A 21576-nucleotide genomic window follows, 5' to 3' on the forward strand; every position below is an offset into this window, starting at 1 on the left:
AAAATAAAATAGGCTCTTTAATTGTTAGAAACAAGTAGGAAACAAAGCACAGCAATAAAAACTGAAAAAACAAATAGTAATAAATGAGAAAACTGAGCACTATGGGCATATAAAAAGGTATAGGACTTCCACTTCCGGCCTAGATGGAATAAGTGGAATGAACTTACTCTTCCACTGTAAACAATTAGGAAAAAAAAATTTTTTAACTGGGCGAGGGAGATACTGTTCTTAGACATTGGACAGTAGGCAGAACAGGATTATGATTCTTGATAGAAAAGAAACAAACAAGATGGACTTTACAATGGCCACAGCGCTCTCCCTGACAGCACTTTCTAGACTGCAGTGCAAAAAGGGAAACAGAAACATAGCAAAACAGTCTCAAAGAGTTAAAGAGATAAAGATCAGAGTTCTGGGAGAATGGGCAGTTAGAATGTAGATGTACTGAAAAGGAGGAAGCTACACAGGAAACAGTTCCAGAAATTTAAATAGAAGTCCCCTTGACAGCCACAGAGAAAGGCCCTGGAAGATGAGACACCACATGAAGAAGAAGCCAGGAGGAGATTAGAGGCACGCCAGCCAACAGGGAGCACTAAGACCCTGCACTGGTGAAAGAGCCATCCTGGACTTTACTGCCCCACCCAGCCGCCATCTGAGAACAGCTACATGAGTGACAGCCAACACCATTTGTAGCACAAGGACCGCCCAGGCAACCCAGAGTCATGCAAAATAATAAATCATTGTTTCAAAACAAAATTTTAAAAGTACTTATAATACACATGGTAATATAGTAAAGAATTATATTTTAATGGAGTATAACCAATATTCCAAAGATTAACTTTATTTAACAATGATGGTAGCTAAAATCCTAATTGTCAGAATAAGGAGTATGAGATATGTATCTGGGGAAACTAAAGATACTTGTTTTCATTCTGCTCAAATACAAAGCCTAACACCTGTTACCTATTTATTCTTTGGTCTTTCTAGATTATTGGGGATGAATTTTCTCTTTATTAATTATGAAAAACCATGAAGTATACTTGTAATATCATACCAGTTTGAAGATGAAGAAATTCTCCTAAAGACATGAAAAACAAAATATTCCAGAAGCGGGCTTCCGTGGTGGCTCAGTGGTTGAGAGTCCGCCTGCCGATGTGGGGGACGCGGGTTCGTGCCCCGGTTCGGGAGGATCCCGCGTGCCGCGGAGCGGCTGGGCCCGTGGGCCATGGCCGCCGGGTCTGCGCGTCCGGAGCCTGTGCTCCGCGGCGGGAGGGGCCACAGCAGTGAGAGGCCCGCGTACCGCAAAAAAATAAACCAAAAAAAAAAAAAAACAAAAAAACAAAAAAAATATTCCAGAAGTGATATTGGTAGAGCGATGGTTGCCAGTTTCCCTACTGATTGAGAAGTTACTTATTTAATTGAAATACCTGGCACAAAGTTTATGCTATAACAACATAATCTGTTCCATTTCCACTTCTCCTTAAAGGTCTGTTCATCCACAATCATCTCCCACCACTCTCCGGTGTGAATGCTATAATTCTTACTCCTTGTACATACATCATGCTCTTTTCTGCTATCATTACTAAGTTCTTATCCCCTTCCAGGCCATACTGCAAGCCTTATATCCCTGGTAAGAGAGAATATCTATACACCATTTTAGTTCAGAAGTCCCATCTTTCCTACCAAACTCTTCTGTATGTCATTCTCTAATTAAGTAGCCCATCTCAGAATGTCTACAGCACTTACTCTACAATTCAAAGCCTTGTATTTAATCATTCGTTGCTTAGAATAGGTGCCCTAGAAATTAAGACATCTACACCTTATATCTAAGTATCCTTTCAGTTCCTTGTCAATAGATCACACTTCTTCTACTTGATTTGTATCTCCTATAGCACAGATCCAATTTAAAACAGCCCATAAATCCCCTGAAATTTAAGCAAAGTTTTATGCAAAATGTTTTTGAAGAAACAGTCGGTAGTTTTTATCATATTCTCGAGTGACCATATGATACAAATGGTCAGGAACCTCTGTCAAATGATGGGTGTCCATTATTTATACAAAAAATATTTGTTAACTTATAAACTGTCCTTTGTCACACAGCAAAATACTCAAGTCTGCTAAAAGCTAACAAAAAGTTCTATTCATCTGAAAAAAGAAAAAAAGAAAATCTTTCTGCTTACTGTATAAACAAGTTCAAGCCATGGAAACTATTCAGCTTTTTTTATCTACAGCAGATACATTTTATTATTTCAGTAACACAAGAATAATAATGGAGAATTTCTGAGTTTTCTGAACCATGAAACTATGAAGTCTTCTGTTCTTTAGTGTGCTAATAAAATTAATTTCACTATGAAGCTTTAATTAAACATAAATATGAGTGCTCTCTTAAGAAACTGATAAGAAATAGGGATGGGAAGAACATTTAAAGGCAAAAACTAATCTGAGGTAGAAAGTATTGTTCTATCAACCAATTATATAATGTATAAAAAAATACAATTAATATGTTCCAAACTTAATTCTTTCTGGCTCATGAAATTATATTCCTATTTGCCAGCACACATAAATCCTGCAGAAGTTCTCATATCAAGTATATCAAAATTAGTATCAAAAAATAAGTGAATTTTACAAATAACGTGCTGTCATTACCTGTTTATTCACAGCATAACTTCAGAGCTTTACATATTCTGTTCTATATCTGCATGGTTAGTATTATGGCCATCTTAGGGAAGAATCTTCAGGTCTCTCAAAAACAAAGTTGCTTTTCTCATCTTTACGGTCACCTTTTGTTTCTTAGATAAATCTTTGCAAGCTTAAAGAATTTGTTAACTGACAAGGTATTTTAACTCCTCCATCAGAAAACATATTATTTATGCCAAACAAAAGAGATTAAATCATCTACTCCTTCTCAGATGCTTTACTGTACCTGTCCACTAAAGTTAGCATAAAATAATCTCTCTCAAAGCAACGTAGCTCAGTTTTCTTTTCCAATAGAAGAAAGGATAACTGAAATTTGCCTTTTATTTTATCCTGCTCTCTAAGGCTTTAATGAAATTCTTCACTACTAAGCTAGGCAGTCTCCTTAAGTCAAGCAATCCATTGCCAACAAAGCATAATGCTTTTTCAATTGACTAATGAAAAGCCATTTTACATTTTTTTTGATACCTAGTGGAGAAAAAAAACTGCTACGCAAAAATTCAGAAAGAACGAACGTCAGCTACAGAAATATGCCGTTATTTTTATTACGTAGAAGAACACAGCCACTACTTTTGGACTCACAAAATTACAGGGTATCAGAGTTATAAAGCAAAAAGTGTCAGGAGTCAGGTGGCTTTATCACTTTTCAAAAATACATTCTTGAGGCTTCCGGGAAGATGGCGGAAGAGTAAGACGCAGAGATCACCTTCCTCCCCACAGATACACCAGAAATACATCTACATGTGAAACAACTCCTACAGAACACCTACTGAACGCTGGCAGAAGACCTCAGACCTCCCAAAAGGCAAGAAACCCCCCCCACGTACCTGGGTAGGGCAAAAGAATAAACTGAGACAAAAGGATAGGGACGGGACCTGCACCAGTGGGAGGGAGCCGTGAAGGGGGAAAGGTTTCCACACACTAGAAAGCCCCTTCGCGGGCGGAGACTGTGGGTGGCGGAGGGGGAAAGCTTCGGAGCCACGGAGAAGAGCACAGGAACAGGGGTGCGGGGGTGGGCAAAGAGGAGAGATTCCCGCACAGAGGATCGGTGCTGACCGGCACTCACCAGCCCGAGAGGCTTCTCTGCTCACCCGCCGGGGTGGGCGGGGCTGGGAGCTGAGGCTCGGGCTTCGGTCGGAGCGCAGGGAGAGGACTGGGGTTGGCGGCGTGAACACAGCCTGCAACAAGTTCAAGCCATGGAAACTATTCAGCTTTTTTTATCTACAGCAGATACATTTTATTATTTCAGTAACACAAGAATAATAATGGAGAATTTCTGAGTTTTCTGAACCATGAAACTATGAAGTCTTCTGTTCTTTAGTGTGCTAATAAAATTAATTTCACTATGAAGCTTTAATTAAACATAAATATGAGTGCTCTCTTAAGAAACTGATAAGAAATAGGGATGGGAAGAACATTTAAAGGCAAAAACTAATCTGAGGTAGAAAGTATTGTTCTATCAACCAATTATATAATGTATAAAAAAATACAATTAATATGTTCCAAACTTAATTCTTTCTGGCTCATGAAATTATATTCCTATTTGCCAGCACACATAAATCCTGCAGAAGTTCTCATATCAAGTATATCAAAATTAGTATCAAAAAATAAGTGAATTTTACAAATAACGTGCTGTCATTACCTGTTTATTCACAGCATAACTTCAGAGCTTTACATATTCTGTTCTATATCTGCATGGTTAGTATTATGGCCATCTTAGGGAAGAATCTTCAGGTCTCTCAAAAACAAAGTTGCTTTTCTCATCTTTACGGTCACCTTTTGTTTCTTAGATAAATCTTTGCAAGCTTAAAGAATTTGTTAACTGACAAGGTATTTTAACTCCTCCATCAGAAAACATATTATTTATGCCAAACAAAAGAGATTAAATCATCTACTCCTTCTCAGATGCTTTACTGTACCTGTCCACTAAAGTTAGCATAAAATAATCTCTCTCAAAGCAACGTAGCTCAGTTTTCTTTTCCAATAGAAGAAAGGATAACTGAAATTTGCCTTTTATTTTATCCTGCTCTCTAAGGCTTTAATGAAATTCTTCACTACTAAGCTAGGCAGTCTCCTTAAGTCAAGCAATCCATTGCCAACAAAGCATAATGCTTTTTCAATTGACTAATGAAAAGCCATTTTACATTTTTTTTGATACCTAGTGGAGAAAAAAAACTGCTACGCAAAAATTCAGAAAGAACGAACGTCAGCTACAGAAATATGCCGTTATTTTTATTACGTAGAAGAACACAGCCACTACTTTTGGACTCACAAAATTACAGGGTATCAGAGTTATAAAGCAAAAAGTGTCAGGAGTCAGGTGGCTTTATCACTTTTCAAAAATACATTCTTGAGGCTTCCGGGAAGATGGCGGAAGAGTAAGACGCAGAGATCACCTTCCTCCCCACAGATACACCAGAAATACATCTACATGTGAAACAACTCCTACAGAACACCTACTGAACGCTGGCAGAAGACCTCAGACCTCCCAAAAGGCAAGAAACCCCCCCCACGTACCTGGGTAGGGCAAAAGAATAAACTGAGACAAAAGGATAGGGACGGGACCTGCACCAGTGGGAGGGAGCCGTGAAGGGGGAAAGGTTTCCACACACTAGAAAGCCCCTTCGCGGGCGGAGACTGTGGGTGGCGGAGGGGGAAAGCTTCGGAGCCACGGAGAAGAGCACAGGAACAGGGGTGCGGGGGTGGGCAAAGAGGAGAGATTCCCGCACAGAGGATCGGTGCTGACCGGCACTCACCAGCCCGAGAGGCTTCTCTGCTCACCCGCCGGGGTGGGCGGGGCTGGGAGCTGAGGCTCGGGCTTCGGTCGGAGCGCAGGGAGAGGACTGGGGTTGGCGGCGTGAACACAGCCTGCAGGAGGTTAGTGCGCCACGGCTGGCCGGGAGGGACTCCAGGGAAAAGTCTGGACCTGCCGAAGACGCAAGAGACTTTTTCTTCCCTTTTTGTTACTCGGTGCACGAGGAGAGAGGATTAAGAGCGCTGCTTAAAGGAGCTCCAGAAACGGGCGCAAGCTGCGGCTAAAAACGCGGACCCCAGAGACAGGCGTGAGACGCTAAGGCTGCTGCTGCCGCCGCCAACAAGAAACCTGTGTGCAAGCACGTCACGATCCACACCCCTCTTCCAGGGAACCTGTGCAGCCAGCCACTGCCAAGGTCCGTGATCCAGGGACAACTTCCCCGGGAGGACGCACGGCGCGCCTCAGGCTGGTGCAACGTCACGCCGGCCTCTGCCACCGCAGGCTCGCCCCGCACTGCGTGCCCCTCCCTCCCATCCCACCTGAGTGAGCCAGAGCCCCCGAAGCAGCAGCTTCTTTAACCCCATCCTGTCTAAGCGAAGTACAGACGCCCTCCGGAGACCTACACGCAGAGGTGGGGCCACATCGCCCCTGGGAGCTATGAGAACAAAGAAGATAAAGGAAAATCTCTCCCAGCAGCCTCAGAAGCAGCGGATGAAAGCTCCACAATCAACTTGATGTACCCTGCATCTGTGGAATACATGAATAGAAAATGAATCATCCCAAATTGAGGAGGTGGACTTTGAGAGCAAGATTTATGATTTTTTCCCCTTTTCCTCTTTTTGTGAGTGTGTATGTGTATGCTTCTCTGTGAGATTTTGTCTGTATAGCTTTGCTTCCATCATTTGTCCTAGCGTTCTATCCGTCCGTTTTTTTTCTTAATACTTTTTATTTTAATAACTTTATTTTACTTTATCTTCTTTCTTTTTTTCCTTCCATGCCTCCTTCCTTCCTTCCTCCCCACCTCCCTCCCTTCTTTCTTTCTTTCTTTCTACTTTTTCTCCCTTTTATTCTGAGCCGTGTGGATGAAAGGCTCTTGGTGCTGCAGCCAAGAGTCACTGCTGTGCCTCTGACGTGGGAGAGCCAACTTCAGAACACTGGTCCACAAGAGACCTCCCAGCTCCACATAATATCAAATGGCGAAAATCTACCAGAGATCTCCATCTCAACACCAGCACCAAGCTTCACTCAACGACCAGCAATCTACAGTGCTGGACACCCTATGCCAAACAACTAGCAAGACAGGAACACAAACCCATCCATTAGCAGAGAGGCTGCCTAAAATCCTAAGTCCACAGACACCCCAAAACACACCACCAGACGTGGACCTGCCTACCAGAAAGACAAGATCCAGCCTCATCCACCAGAACACAGGCACTAGTCCCCTCCACCAGGAAACCTACACAACCCACTGAATCAACCTTAGCCACTGGGGACAGACACCCAAAACAACGGGAACTACGAACCGGCAGCCTGCAAAAAGGAGACCCCAAACACAGTAAGATAATCAAAATGAGAAGACAGAGAAACACACAGCAGACAAAGGAGCAAGATAAAAACCCACGAGACTTAACAAATGAAGAGGAAATAGGCAGTCTACCTGAAAAAGAATTCAGAATAATGATAGTAAAGATGATCCAAAATCTTGGAAATAAAATAGACAAAATGCAAGAAACATTTAACAAGGACCTAGAAGAACTAAAGATGAAACAAACAACGATAAACAACACAATAAATGAAATTAAAAATACTCTAGATGGGATCAATAGCAGAATAACTGAGGCAGAAGAATGGATAAGTGACCTGGAAGATAAAATAGTGGAAATAACTACTGCAGAGCAGAATAAAGAAAAAAGAATGAAAAGAACTGAGGACAGTCTCACAGATCTCTGGGACAACATTAAACGCACCAACATTCGAATTATAGGGGTTCCAGCAGAAGAAGAGAAAAAGAAAGAGACTGAGAAAATATTTAAAGACATTATAGTTGAAAACTTCCCTAATATGGGAAAGGAAATAGTTAATCAAGTCCAGGAAGCACAGAGAGTCCCATACAGGATAAATTCAAGGAGAAATACGCCAAGACACATATTAATCAAACTGTCAAAAACTAAATACAAAGAAAGCATATTAAAAGCAGCAAGGGAAAAACAACAAATAACACACAAGGGAATCCCCATAAGGTTAACAGCTGATCTCTCAGCAGAAACTCTACAAGCCAGAAGGGAGTGGCAGGACATACTGAAAGTGATGAAGGAGAAAAACCTGCAACCAAGATTACTCTACCCAGCAAGGATCTCATTCAGATTTGATGGAGAAATTAAAACCTTTACAGACAAGCAAAAGCTGAGAGAGTTCAGCACCACCAAACCAGCTTTACAACAAATGCTAAAGGAACTTCTCTAGACAAAAACACAAGAGAAGGAAAAGTCCTATAATAACGAACCCAAAACAATTTAGAAAATGGGAATAGGAACATACATATCGATAATTACCTTAAATGTAAATGGACTAAATGCTCCCACCAAAAGACACAGATTGGCTGAATGGATACAAAAACAAGACCCATATATATGCTGTCTACAAGAGACCCACTTCAGACCTAGAGACACATACAGACTGAAAGTAAGGGGATGGAAAAAGATATTCCATGCAAATGGAAACCAAAAGAAAGCTGGAGTAGCAATTCTCATATCAGACAAAATAGACTTTAAAATAAGGACTATCAGAAGAGACAAAGAAGGACACTACATAATGATTAAGGGATCGATCCAAGAAGAAGATATAACAATTGTAAATATTTATGCACCCAACATAGGAGCACCTCAATACATAAGGCAAAAACTAGCAGCCATAAAAGGGGAAATCGACAGTAACACATTCATAGTAGGGGACTTCAACACCCCACTTTCACCAATGGACAGATCATCCAAAATGAAAATAAATAAGGAAACACAAGCTTTAAATGATACATTAAACAAGATGGACTTAATTGATATTTATAGGACACTCCATCCAAAAACAACAGAATACACATTTTTCTCAAGTGCTCATGGAACATTCTCCAGGATAGATCATATCTTGGGTCACAAATCAAGCCTTGGTAAATTTAAGAAAATTGAAATTGTATCAAGTATCTTTTCCGACCACAACGCCATGAGACTAGATATCAATTATAGGAAAAGATCTGTAAAAAATACAAACACATGGAGGCTAAACAATACACTACTTAATAACGAAGTGATCACTGAAGAAATCAAAGAGGAAATTAAAAAATACCTAGAAACAAATGACAATGGAGATACAACGACCCAAAACCTATGGGATGCAGCAAAAGCAGTTCTAAGAGGGAAGTTTATAGCAATACAAGCCCACCTTAAGAAGCAGGAAACATCTCGAATAAACAACCTAACCTTGCACCTCAAGCAATTAGAGAAAGAAGAACAAAAAAACCCCAGAGTTAGCAGAAGGAAAGAAATCATAAAAATCAGATCAGAAATAAATGAAAAAGAAATGAAGGAAACAATAGCAAAGATCAATAAAACTAAAAGCTGGTTCTTTGAGAAGATAAACAAAATTGATAAACCATTAGCCAGACTCATCAAGAAAAAAAGGGAGAAGACTCAAATCAATAGAATCAGAAATGAAAAAGGAGAAGTAACAACTGACACTGCAGAAATAAAAAAAATCATGAGGGATTACTACAAGCAACTCTATGCCAATAAAATGGACAATCTGGAAGAAATGGACAAATTCTTAGAAATGCACAAACTGCCAAGACTGAATCAGGAAGAAATAGAAAATATGAACAGACCAATCACAAACACTGAAATTGAAACTGTGATTAAAAATCTTCCAACAAACAAAAGCCCAGGACCAGATGGCTTCACAGGCGAATTCTATCAAACATTTAGAGAAGAGCTAACACCTATCCTTCTCAAACTCTTCCAAAATATAGCAGAGGGAGGAACACTCCCAAACTCATTCTACGAGGCCACCATCACCTTGATACCAAAACCAGACAAGGATGTCACAAAGAAAGAAAACTACAGGCCAATATCACTGATGAACATAGATGCAAAAATCCTCAACAAAATACTAGCAAACAGAATCCAACAGCACATTAAAAGGATCATACACCATGATCAAGTGGGGTTTATTCCAGGAATGCAAGGATTCTTCAATATACGCAAATCTATCAATGTGATAAACCATATTAACAAATTGAAGGAGAAAAACCATATGATCATCTCAATAGATGCAGAGAAAGCTTTTCACAAAATTCAACACCCATTTATGATAAAAGCCCTGCAGAAAGCAGGCATAGAGGGAACTTTCCTCAACATAATAAAGGCCATATATGAAAAACCCACAGTCAACATCAACCTCAATGGTGAAAAACTGAAACCATTTCCATTAAGATCAGGAACAAGACAAGGTTGCCCACTCTCACCACTCTTATTCAACATAGTTTTGGAAGTTTTAGCCACTGCAATCAGAGAAGAAAAGGAAATAAAAGGAATCCAAATCAGAAAAGAAGAAGTAAAGATGTCACTGTTTGCAGATGACATGATTCTATACATAAAGAATCCTAAAGATGCTACCAGAAAACTACTAGATCTAATCAATGAATTTGGTAAAGTAGCAGGATACAAAATTAATGCACAAAAATCTCTGGCATTCCTATATACTAATGATGAAAAATCTGAAAGTGAAATCAAGAAAACACTCCCATTTACCATTGCAACAAGAAGAATAAAATATCTAGGAATAAACTACCTAAGGAGACAAAAGACCTGTATGCACAAAATTATAAGACACTGATGAAAGAAATTAAAGATGATACAAAAAGATGGGAGAGATATACCATGTACTTGGATTGGAAGAATCAACATTGTGAAAATGACTCTACTACCCAAAGCAATCCATAGATTCAATGCAATCCCTATCAAACTACCACTGGCATTTTTCACAGAACTAGAACAAAAAATTTCACCATTTGTATGAAAATGCAAAAGACCCCAAATAGCCAAAGCAATCTTGAAAACAAAAAACAGAGCAGGAGGAATCAGGCTCCCTGACCTCAGACTATACTACAAAGCTACAGTAATCAAGACAGTATGGTACTGGCACAAGAACAGAAAGATAGATCAATGGAACAGGATAGAAAGCCCAGAGATAAACCCATGCACATATGGTCACGTTATCTTTGATAAAGGAGGCAAGAATATACAGTGGAGAAAGGACAGCCTCTTCAATAAGTGGTGCTGGGAAAACTGGACAGGTACATGTAAAAGTATGAGATTAGATCACTCCCTAACACCATACACAAAAATAAGCTCAAAATGGATTAAAGACCTAAATGTAAGGCCAGAAACTATCAAACTCTTAGAGGAAAACATAGGCAGAACACTCCATGACATAAATCACAGCAAGATCCTTCTTGACCCATCTCCTAGAGTAATGGAGATAAAAACAAAAATAAACAAATGGGACCTAATGAAACTTCAAAGCTTTTGCACAGCAAAGGAAACCATAAACAAGACCAAAAGACAGCCCTCAGAATGGGAGAAAATATTTGCAAATGAATCAACTGACAAAGGATTAATCTCTAAAATTTACAGGCAGCTCATGCAGCTCAATAACAAAAAAATAAACAACCCAATCCAAAAATGGGCAGAAGACCTAAATAGACATTTCTCCAAAGAAGATATACAGACTGCCAACAAACACATGAAAGAATGCTCAACATCATTAATCATTAGAGAAATGCAAATCAAAACTACAATGAGATATCATCTCACACCAGTCAGAATGGCCATCATCAAAAAATCTAGAAACAATAAATGCTGGAGAGGGTGTGGAGAAAAGGGAACACTCTTGCACTGCTGGTGGGAATGTGAATTGGTACAGCCACTATGGAGAACAGTATGGAGGTTCCTTAAAAAACTACAAATAGAACTACCATATGACCCAGCAATCCCACTACTGGGCATATACCCTGAGAAAACCATAATTCAGAAAGAGTCATGTACCAAAATGTTCATTGCAGCTCTATTTACAATAGCCCGGAGATGGAAACAACCTAAGTGTCCATCATCGGATGAATGGATAAAGAAGATGTGGCACATATTTACAATGGAATATTGCTCAGCCATAAAAAGAAACGAAATTGAGCTATTTGTAATGAGGTGGATAGACCTAGATTCTGTCATACAGAGTGAAGTAAGTCAGAAAGAGAAAGACAAATACCATATGCTAACACATATATATGGAATTTAAGAAAAAAAAAATGTCATGAAGAACCTAGGGGTAAGACAGGAATAAAGACACAGACCTACTAGAGAATGGACTTGAGGATATGGGGAGGGGGAAGGGTAAGCTGTGACAAAGCGAGAGTATATACACTACCAAACGTAAGGTAGATAGCTAGTGGGAAGCAGCCGCCTAGCACAGGGAGATCATGTCGGTGCTTTGTGACCGCCTGGAGGGGTGGGAGAGGGAGGGTGGGAGGGAGGGAGATGCAAGAGGGAAGAGATACGGGAACATATGTATATATATATAACTGATTCATTTGGTTGTAAAGCAGAAACTAACACACCATTGTAAAGCAATTATACTCCAATAAAGATGTTAAAAAAAAATACATTCTTACCTGATTAAGTGAGGTGGTATCTGTAAGTACAGCATCAGGAGGTCTATTAGGTATGGCTACAGCTATCTGAGATCAAAAAACATTACACGTTAAATAATAACAAAATAATTGTTATTGTCTTTATCTAAACTGATATTTGATAAACAACCATGTTTCAATATACAGTCATCCCTCAGTTTCCAAGGGTGATTGGTTCCAGGACCGCTTCATGGATACCAAGATCTGCAGATGCTCAAATCCCTTATATAAAAGCAGTGAAGTATTTGCATCTAATCTATGCACATCCTCCCATATACTTGGGAGGATGTGCATAGATTATTTATAATACCTAATACAACGTAAATGCTGTGTAATTAGTTTGGGAACTTTCTGGAATTTTTTTTTCTGAATATTTTTGATCCACGATTGATTCAATCTGCAGATGCCAAACCTGTGGATACAGAACCCACAGATATGGAGGGCTGACTGTAACAAAATCTGCAAGCTGGATAAAAAGTATATTTCAATATTTTATTTTTAGCACATAATGACATTTAAAATTTCATAACTGCTAGCTTCATCTACACTAAAATTTCCCTGAAATGACCTTGTTTAATGAAAGGAATTATATAACCAGATCCATTCTCTAGGCCACAAAGGAGAAAAAGGTAAAGACTCTTTTCCCAATGCAAAAGATGACAGTAACTGTAAGAATTAGACAAACAATTCACATCTATATTGATTTAATCTTTAAACGCACTTTACTAAGGGTGTGGATCTCTTTGCATTTATTTTATTTGCATTTATTTTAATTTTAATTTTAATTTTAATTTTTATTGCAGTATAGTTGATTTATAATGTGTTAATTTCAGGTGTACAGCAAAGTTAATCATTTATATGTACACACACACACACACACACACACACACACATATATCTCCACTCTTTTTTAGATTCTTTTCCCATATAGGTCCTTACAGAGTACTGAGTAGAGTTCCCTGTGCTATACAGTTAAGTCCTTATTAGTTACCTGTTTTATATATAGTATTATGTATATGTCAATCCCAGTCTCCCAAATTATCACTCCCCCACCATTTCCCCCCTGGCAACTATAAGTTTGTTTTCTACATCTGTGGCTCTATTTCTGTTTTGTAAAGAAGTTCATTTGTATTATTTTTTTTTCAGATTCTGCATATAAGTGATATCATATGATATTTGTCTTTATCTGACTTAACTTCACTCAGTATGGCAGTCTCTAGGTCCATCCATGTTCCTGCAAATGGCATTATTTCATTCTTCTTTATGGCTTAGTAATATTCCATCGTATATACGTACCACATCTTCTTTATCCATTCCTCTTTTTTTTTAAGTGCATAAATCTTTTTTTTTAATAAATATTTATTTTATTTATTTTTTTGGCTGTGTTGGATCTTTGTTGCTGTGTGCAGGCTTTCCCTAGTTGCAGTGAGCGGGGGCTACTCTTCATTGCAGTGTGCAGGCTTCTCATTGCGGTGTCTTTTCTTGTTGCGGGGCACAGGCTCTAGGCACGCAGGCTTCAGTAGTTGTGGCACGCGGGCTCAGTAGTTGTGGCTCATGGGTGCTAGAGCGCAGACTCAGTAGTTGTGCCGCACGGGCTTAGTTGCTCCACGGCATGTGGGATCTTCCCAGACCAGGACTCGAACCTGTGTCCCCTCAATTGGCAGGCGGATTCTTAACCACTGCACCACCAGGGGAGCCCCCATTCCTCTGCTGATGGACATTTAGGTTGCCTCCATGTCCTGGCTATTGTAAACAGTGCTGCTATGAACATTGGGGTGCATGGTTTTCTCCAGATGTATGCCCAGTAGTGGGATTGCTGGATCATATGCTAACTCTATTTTTAGTTTCTTAAGGAACCTCCATACTGTTCTTCGTAGTGGCTGTATCAATTTACATTCCCACCAACAGTGCAAAAGGGTTCCCTTTTCTCCACACCCTCTCCAGCATTCATTGTTTGTAGATTTTTTGATGATGGCCATTCTAACCAGTGTGAGGTGATAACTCATAGTTTTGATTTGCATTTCTCTAATAATTAGTGATGTTGAGCATGTTTTCATGTGCTTTTTGGCCATCTATATGTCTTCTTTGGAGAAATGTCTATTTAGATCTTCCTCTTTGCATTTATATCCTAATTGGAGCAGTTGAGCTTCTTGGATGTGTAGATCAATGTTTTTTCATCAATGCCATTGTTCCTTCAATTATTTTTTCTGCTTCTTTCTCTCTCCTCTCTTTCCAGTATGCCCATTACATAAAAGCTGGTGTACTTAATGGTATTTCCCATTTCTCTGAGCCTCTTCATTCTTTTTCTTCACCTTTTTTCTTTCTGTTCTTCAGACAGAGATAGATTGATCGATCTTCAAGCTTTTTGATTTTAATTCTGCCACTTCAAATCTACTGTTGAGACCCTCTAGTAAATTCTTCATTTCAGTTATTGTACTTTCAGTTCCAGAACTACTTCTATTTGGTCCTTTTCATATATAATTTCTATTTATTGATTTCTTTCTCTCTTTTTTTTTTTTTCCTGAGCCACAACATGCAGCTTGCAGGATCTTAGTTCCCCGACCAGGGACTGAACCTGTGCCCCCTGCAGTGGAAGTGCAGAGTGCTAACCACTGGACCACTGGGGAATTCCCCAATTTTTCTCTATTTGATGAGACATTGTCATCATACTTTACTTCTTTACACACGTTACTTCTTTAAGCATGGTTTCCTTTAGTTCTTTGACTATATTTACAATAAATGCTTTTAAGTCTTTTCCTATTAAGTCTTCTCAAAAGCAATCTCTGTTGCCTATTTTGGTTTTTCCTATATATGGGTCATACTCTTTTATTTCTTTCAGATCTTGTAATTTTTTGTTGATAACTGGATACTTTAGATAGCATATTGCAGCAACTCTGGATACTGAGACCCCTTTCCCCTTCCAGGGCTTGTTGTAATTGTTAACTTGTTTATTTGTTTAGTGACTTGGCTAGACTATTTTAGTTAAGTATATTTCCCCCACAGTGTGCAGACTCTGATGTTGCTCCTCAGAGGGTACAGCCTTGGGCAAGCACAGTCAGCCTGGGATGACAGTGGTTTTAGCAGGGCTCTGTGTGACTGTCTCTCCCTGATCTCTCTGTTAAACTGTCCAGCTGTTTGGCTTCACAAATTGACAGATGACTGTTCTATTATTTTCAACAGTGCCCTGGGGCATAAATTGTTCCACAATCTGATCCAATTAAAGTCAGGCCTTTTTGGAGGTGTAGTCTTTGAGGCCTGTCTTTGAGGTTTGTTATGATCCCATGATGACTCTTCTTAGCTGTCTTTCCATGGTTCTCTCTGGCAAATTTCTAGTTGGACTAGTTTAGTTTACTGCTTTCATGGAGCTACCAGCCTCCTCTTGATTATCACTAAAGTAGCACTGTTTTTGAAACCATCCTTACTTTTGAGCTTCCAAATACTTGGTACCAAAATGAGTCAGTTTCCGTGGGAAGAGCTCCAGAGCTCTCTATATTATTACAGCCTGCCTTGCCCCCCAGCCCAAACCTCTGCACCACTGCAACGGACATGAGGGCAAGCATCATGGCCCACTTCTCTCCAAGTGACATCCTCACTTTACAAGAAGAGTCCTAGGCAAGGTAGGAGCTTCTGGTCTTCTCAGCTTGCCTCTAGTAGCAGGGGACCACCACCCTATGAGCAGGCTGGGCAAGAGTTATCAGGGCCCTAGTGTTCTCAGCCTGCCACGGTGGAACACAGTATCCACCCTACAAGTAGGGGCAGGGTGGAGGAAGACAGCCCCGTAACTCTCAGCCACTTTTACCTGGAATTGAGCTTCTGCAACACAAGCCAGGGCTGGGGAGCCGGTGTGGGGGCAATAGGAAAAATGAGTGGGCTGGTCCTCCTAGGAAGACAGTGCAGCCCTATTCTGGGAACTGAGGGCAGAGGTAAAAGCTAGGTTAAATTGATGGAAAATCCAATTTACAAAATATTTTTAGGAAAAAAAATATGTTTTTGGAGAGAATTTGAGAACTAAAGAGTAACTAGAATTGTTTTATACAAGAGAAATGCTCAAGTCATTTAATGAATGATGATTTGCATTTATACAAGGATCACTTGTATGTGTTAGGTTTTTCTAAAGAGTTTTGGATACAAAGTTTGCATAAGAAAGCAAAGATATTCCCACAGTTACCTCAGCTACATTACACTTACGTCAGCCAGACTTTTCTATATATAACATATGTTATATATTAAAATATACAAATATAAACAGCATTTCAAATCCAAGGAACACATTCTGATTCAAAGAAGTGTGGATTACTGAAGCCCTACTCTATGAAATTACGCATATGGTAAGTTCAAAATACAGATAAGGATCCTTAACGACACATGTATCTTGCTTATGAAGTCATAGCCTACCTTAGCTTTGTCTGACGTCCGTTTTCCACCAAAGCCTCCAGAGCCAACAACAAAGATGGAGAACTGATTATAACATATAAGTTCCTCCCCAGAATAAGAGTAGACTGAAAAGTAAATGAAAGAAAGAAAAGAGGTTACTACCAAAAGATATAACTAGTTACCCAATATATGATCAACAATCCTTTGAAAAGTTTCAGAAACAAAATCCAATTACTAAAAGGCTTTGCAATTTAAAGACACCCAAGTTTGGGATACAGAGCACTCATTTTAATCACTTGCTACCAGTCTCTGGAAGGCAGAGAGAAGAGGATCTTGACAAATCCTTTCTTGACTATGAAACAGCAGTTCATCTCACCTCTTCTTAAAGTTCCCCAACTGCCTTTTGTATTTCAATTCTCTCCTTCTCAAACCTTTCAAACAATTCCACTATAAAATGCAGACTAACACACATGAAAAGATGCTCATCATCGCTAATTATTAGAGAAATGCAAATAAAAACTACAATGAGGTACCACCTCATACTGGTCAGAATGACCATCATTAAAAAGTCTACAAATAACAAATGCTGGAGAGGGTGTGGAGAAAAGGGAACTCTCCTACACTGTTGGTAGGAATGTAAATTGGTACAGCCACTATGGAGGTTCCTCAAAAAACTAAAAATAGAATTGCCATATGATCCAGCAATCCCACTCCTAGGCATATATCCAGACAAAACTATAATTCAAAAAGATGCATGCACCCCTATGTTCATAGCAACACTATTTACAATAGCCAAGACATGGAAACAACCTAAAAGTCCATCAACAGATGAATGGATAAAGAAGATGTGATACACACACACACACACACACACACACACACTGGAATATTACTCAGGCATAAAAAAGACTGAAATAATGCCATTTGCAGCAACACGGATGCACCTAGAGATTATCATACCAAGAGAAGACAGAAAGAGACAAATACCATATATCACTTATATGTGGAATCTAAAATATGACACAAATGAACATATCTACAAAACAGGAATAGACTCGGAGATATAGAGAACAGACTTGTGGTTGCCTAGGGGAAAGGAAGGTGGTGGAAGGATGGATTGGGAGTTTGGGATTAGCAGATGGAAACTATTATATATAGGATGGATAAACAACAAGGTCCTACTGTATTGCACATGGAACTATATTCAATATCCTGTGATAAGCCATAATGGAAAAGAATATGAAAAAGAATGTATATATGTATAACTAAATCACTTTGCTGTACAGCAGAATTTAACACAACATTGTAAATCCACTAAAATTTAATAATTCAATAAAATTTAAAAATTAAAATAAAATACAGATAACCACACTCCCAAATTTTCAAACATTCTGCTGAAGTCCTCAATATAGCCTGGAATGTAAAAGAAGAAATAAGTGAGAATGAAGGTATAAGCTTCAGGAGGGCAGCATCATGGCTTTTTTGCTCACCATCATATTCCCAGCAATTAGAATAGTAACTGGGACAGAAAAGGCACCTAATTAATATGTATTAAATTAATTAGTAAATCAATGAACAAACGATGTGATTGAGCAAGTTAATGAATAAGTAAGCAAGTAATGAATGAAAGACAGCTGTCCCTCTTTCTACTGACTACTTTCCTGGTGACAGTTTGAGCATCACCTAAATCACCAGCACTATAAAACTAGGAATATGATTTTGAATTGTATAATAACGAAAAATATAATTATAACAAAAAATAAGGGAAGTCATGGTGATTTGTATTTAAAATAAGACTTTTATCCTTATTACACAGAAAGTTGGATATCTAATTCCATCTATATTTTATCTACAAATTCTAACACATTATTACCCATTACCAAGCTATAGCTAAATAAATGGAGTAGATCAAGAAAGAAGAGTAAAAATTAAAGCTAAGGTTACTGCAGAACTTTTTTGTGGTAGACATTTGGTAGAATGGTGAGAAGACTAAAAGAAAACGTGGTGAGTTGCAGCCAAATGTTAGCCAATATTTGAAATGGTTAGAAAATACAAAAATCTTAAAAAAGAAAGAAGAGGGATAAGGAGGAAGAGGGAAACAGAGAGAGCAGACACATGTTCTACATGTCTATGATGAAATACATAGTTTACTTTGTAAACCATGAGTTAACAAAAACAATGTAGTAGAAAAATATTTAAGAGCATTAAAAATGTTCTCAACATATTATTAAGTAAAAACAAGGCAAGTTCCAAAACAACATATTCAATATAACCTCCTGTATATTTAGAACAAAAATGATAAAGCCTGTATTCCAAATACCAGACAATATTAAACTTTCCACTGCTATTCCCAAAATTTTTTATAATGCTTATCTATTTCTATTGTTCTTTAAAACAAATAAATTCTAAGCAATGTATCTTTAGCTTATGTTTAAATACTAGTATTTCAACATTCATTAAACTACTATAATCTTTTTTTCCACTGCAAATAAAATGTGGCTATGGTGTTTAAACCACATTATAAGTTCAATAGGTTTGAATGTGCAAGGTTAAGAACCTAACTACAATTTATAAGAATGATTCAGGGGTCAAACATGTTCCAAGTTCCAAAGAGCTAACATAGAAAAGAGTATCTACAACATAGCCTAATTATCAATTGAGGGCAGTTGAGGGCAGTCTATGTATTCATTCCTGCCAAAAACATAATCTAGGAAGCATAATTCTCCTCTATGTTTGCTATACCAGCCACATTTCTCACCTCTGTGCTTTGGTTATGTTGTTACAAATCCCCTGAAATGTCCCACTCTCTGGACCACCCCCTCCTCCCTTATTTTCTAAAAAAGCTTGTGAATTTTCAGAACACTAATCTTGCTTTCTCACAATTGGAAGATAAATAGAAACTTATTCATCAACTTCTGTGATAAAGTATTGTATTACATACGAAGTCTATGAACCTAACAGTATTATTATAAGAACTAGAAATGAGTTACCATCCATGAGAATTATTAAACCAGATCCTTTATCCAGGACATCAGCAACAACTGCTTCACATTTTAATTTTCCTAAAATGGAAAGTAAAATAATAAATAAATAATTAATAAATAAATAAGGAGACTGTTTTAAAGACCGTAAGTTATATGAAGACATGAGAGAAATTAACATAACTTCCACTGTTAAGTTCAGCAAAACTGAAAAATCATGATTTGAATGATTTTCAATATAATGTTGAATCATAAACATTAAAATCAATCAGAATACCTGAGTCACCAAATTTGAAACATCAATAATTCTGATAAATTAGGTTGTAAAAAGTAACAATTTTCAATCATTCAATGAACACTTGTTAAGCATACAGCCAACACCATCTACCCAATTCCTTCTCAAATCTCTACTCTACGGGCTTCAATTAGACAGTGTTTTCTTTCTAACTACTCTGTTCTTTTAGGGACTGTTCCATTATTTAACTGGTAATGTTAAATCTTGATGGATTAACAATTATTTGGAAGGGAACTCACAATCTTTTTCTCCAACCTGTTTTTCTCTTTTGTTCCCTATACGAATGAATGGTACTATCCACCCAACTGCCAAGCCAGAAACTTCAGCATGACCCCTGCCTCATAAAATAGTGTCTAAGTATGTGGCAAGACTTGAGTATGCAGAGACTGGGAGAAGCTAGATTATATGAAAAGTTTCTGATTTCATCCTGAAGTCTATGAACAGCCATCTGGGGTTTTTAATAGAGAAGTGACAAATACACTTGCGTTTTGGAAATAATATTCTGGCTACAGTGAGGTGAGCAGACCTGAAGGGAGCAAGAATGGAGGCAGAGAGAACACTTAGAAAGTGAGAGATGATGGTGGTCAAAGTGAGGTGGACAGAAATAGGATTCTAAATGTATTGAAGGGAGAGAATCAAAGAACTTGGTACCTGCCTAGGTGTGAAAGATGGTAAAAGAAACGCTAAGGATAACTAGATTGCTGTCACTTTCACCTCCTAAATCTCTCTGCTTCTCCCACTTCTCTCCATCTCTCCACCACCACCTTAGCCTAAGCTACCATCATTTCATTTGAACTACCACAACAGACTTCTAACTAGGTACCTGCATATCCACTCTGACCAACTTTAAAACATGCTCTCCTATTATGTCTGAAGTTATTTTTTCCCAAAGTCAACCTGATTACCAACTTGATTATGCCAAATCCTTGTATTTTAAGTTCTAATGGCATCATGTATGTTTCATCTGTAATGTTTAGCACATATAGTTGCAAGTGTACATTTATTTGTGTGGCTTTTTGATTATTGGCTGCCCTCCCCCACCAACTAGGTTATATGCTCCATGAGGGCAGAGTCCAGATTTGCTTCCATTCTCCATTTATTCACAACCCTAGCAGAAAGCCTAGAAGTTAGGAAGTAATCAATAAATAATTGTCAAATTGCTGATGATCTCTTCAGGTGATCAACTCCACATCCAATGAAACACCAAGCCCACTCCCTACATATCTCTATAATTTCTCCACTTATATCCATCCTCATGCCCACAATCCTATTCAATCAACCACGGTCTCTAACCTAGATTATTACAACAGTCTCTTACAAAATCTCCTTCTCTCGATCTCATTCCCTTAGAATCCAAGCATTACAAACATGAGCCAGAGTTGATGCTTTCTAAAATCCACGTTTGATCATATAATTCTCTCCTTTCAGTCCTTCCGTGGTTATCTATTGTCTTTAAAATAAAAGCCAGACTTCTTCACCTGACCACACACTGCACACTGCCTCAGATGAAAAAAGGGCTGCGTGAAAACTTAGGCTGTAACACTAAACGGAAGACTCAAACTGAGATGGTGGAGTAGGAGAACACGGAACTCACCTCCCCCCCAACAAACACATCAAAAATACATCTACACGTGGAACAATTCTCCCTGAAAATTAAGTGGAGACTAACAGAAAGACTTGTACAACCAAGACTGTAAGAAAGACCCACAGGTAACTGGGTAGAAAGGGAAGAAAAGCGAGCAGGTCAGTA

General features: G+C 38.5%; 1 protein-coding gene across 3 annotated transcripts in view; it reads right to left on the reverse strand.

Annotated features, from left to right (window-relative positions):
* The window catches only part of HSD17B4 (hydroxysteroid 17-beta dehydrogenase 4), a 101770-nt gene that overhangs the window by 36252 nt on the left and 43942 nt on the right, over positions 1-21576 (reverse strand). For 2 of the 3 annotated variants that reach the window (XM_007455835.1, XM_007455834.1), the window contains 3 exons: positions 19541-19612; positions 16568-16675; positions 12159-12220 (listed from right to left, as the gene is read on the reverse strand). In XM_007455835.1, the coding sequence (XP_007455897.1) occupies positions 12159-12220; positions 16568-16675; positions 19541-19612 (242 nt within the window). Of the gene's footprint in view, positions 1-12158; positions 12225-16567; positions 16676-19540; positions 19613-21576 lie in introns of all 3 variants that reach the window. The other variant, XM_007455836.1, reaches the window with a different exon arrangement.

Source organism: Lipotes vexillifer, unplaced genomic scaffold, assembly GCF_000442215.2.
Source record: "Lipotes vexillifer unplaced genomic scaffold, Lipotes_vexillifer_v1.1 scaffold78, whole genome shotgun sequence".
Classification (NCBI taxonomy): Eukaryota; Metazoa; Chordata; class Mammalia; order Artiodactyla; family Lipotidae; genus Lipotes; species Lipotes vexillifer.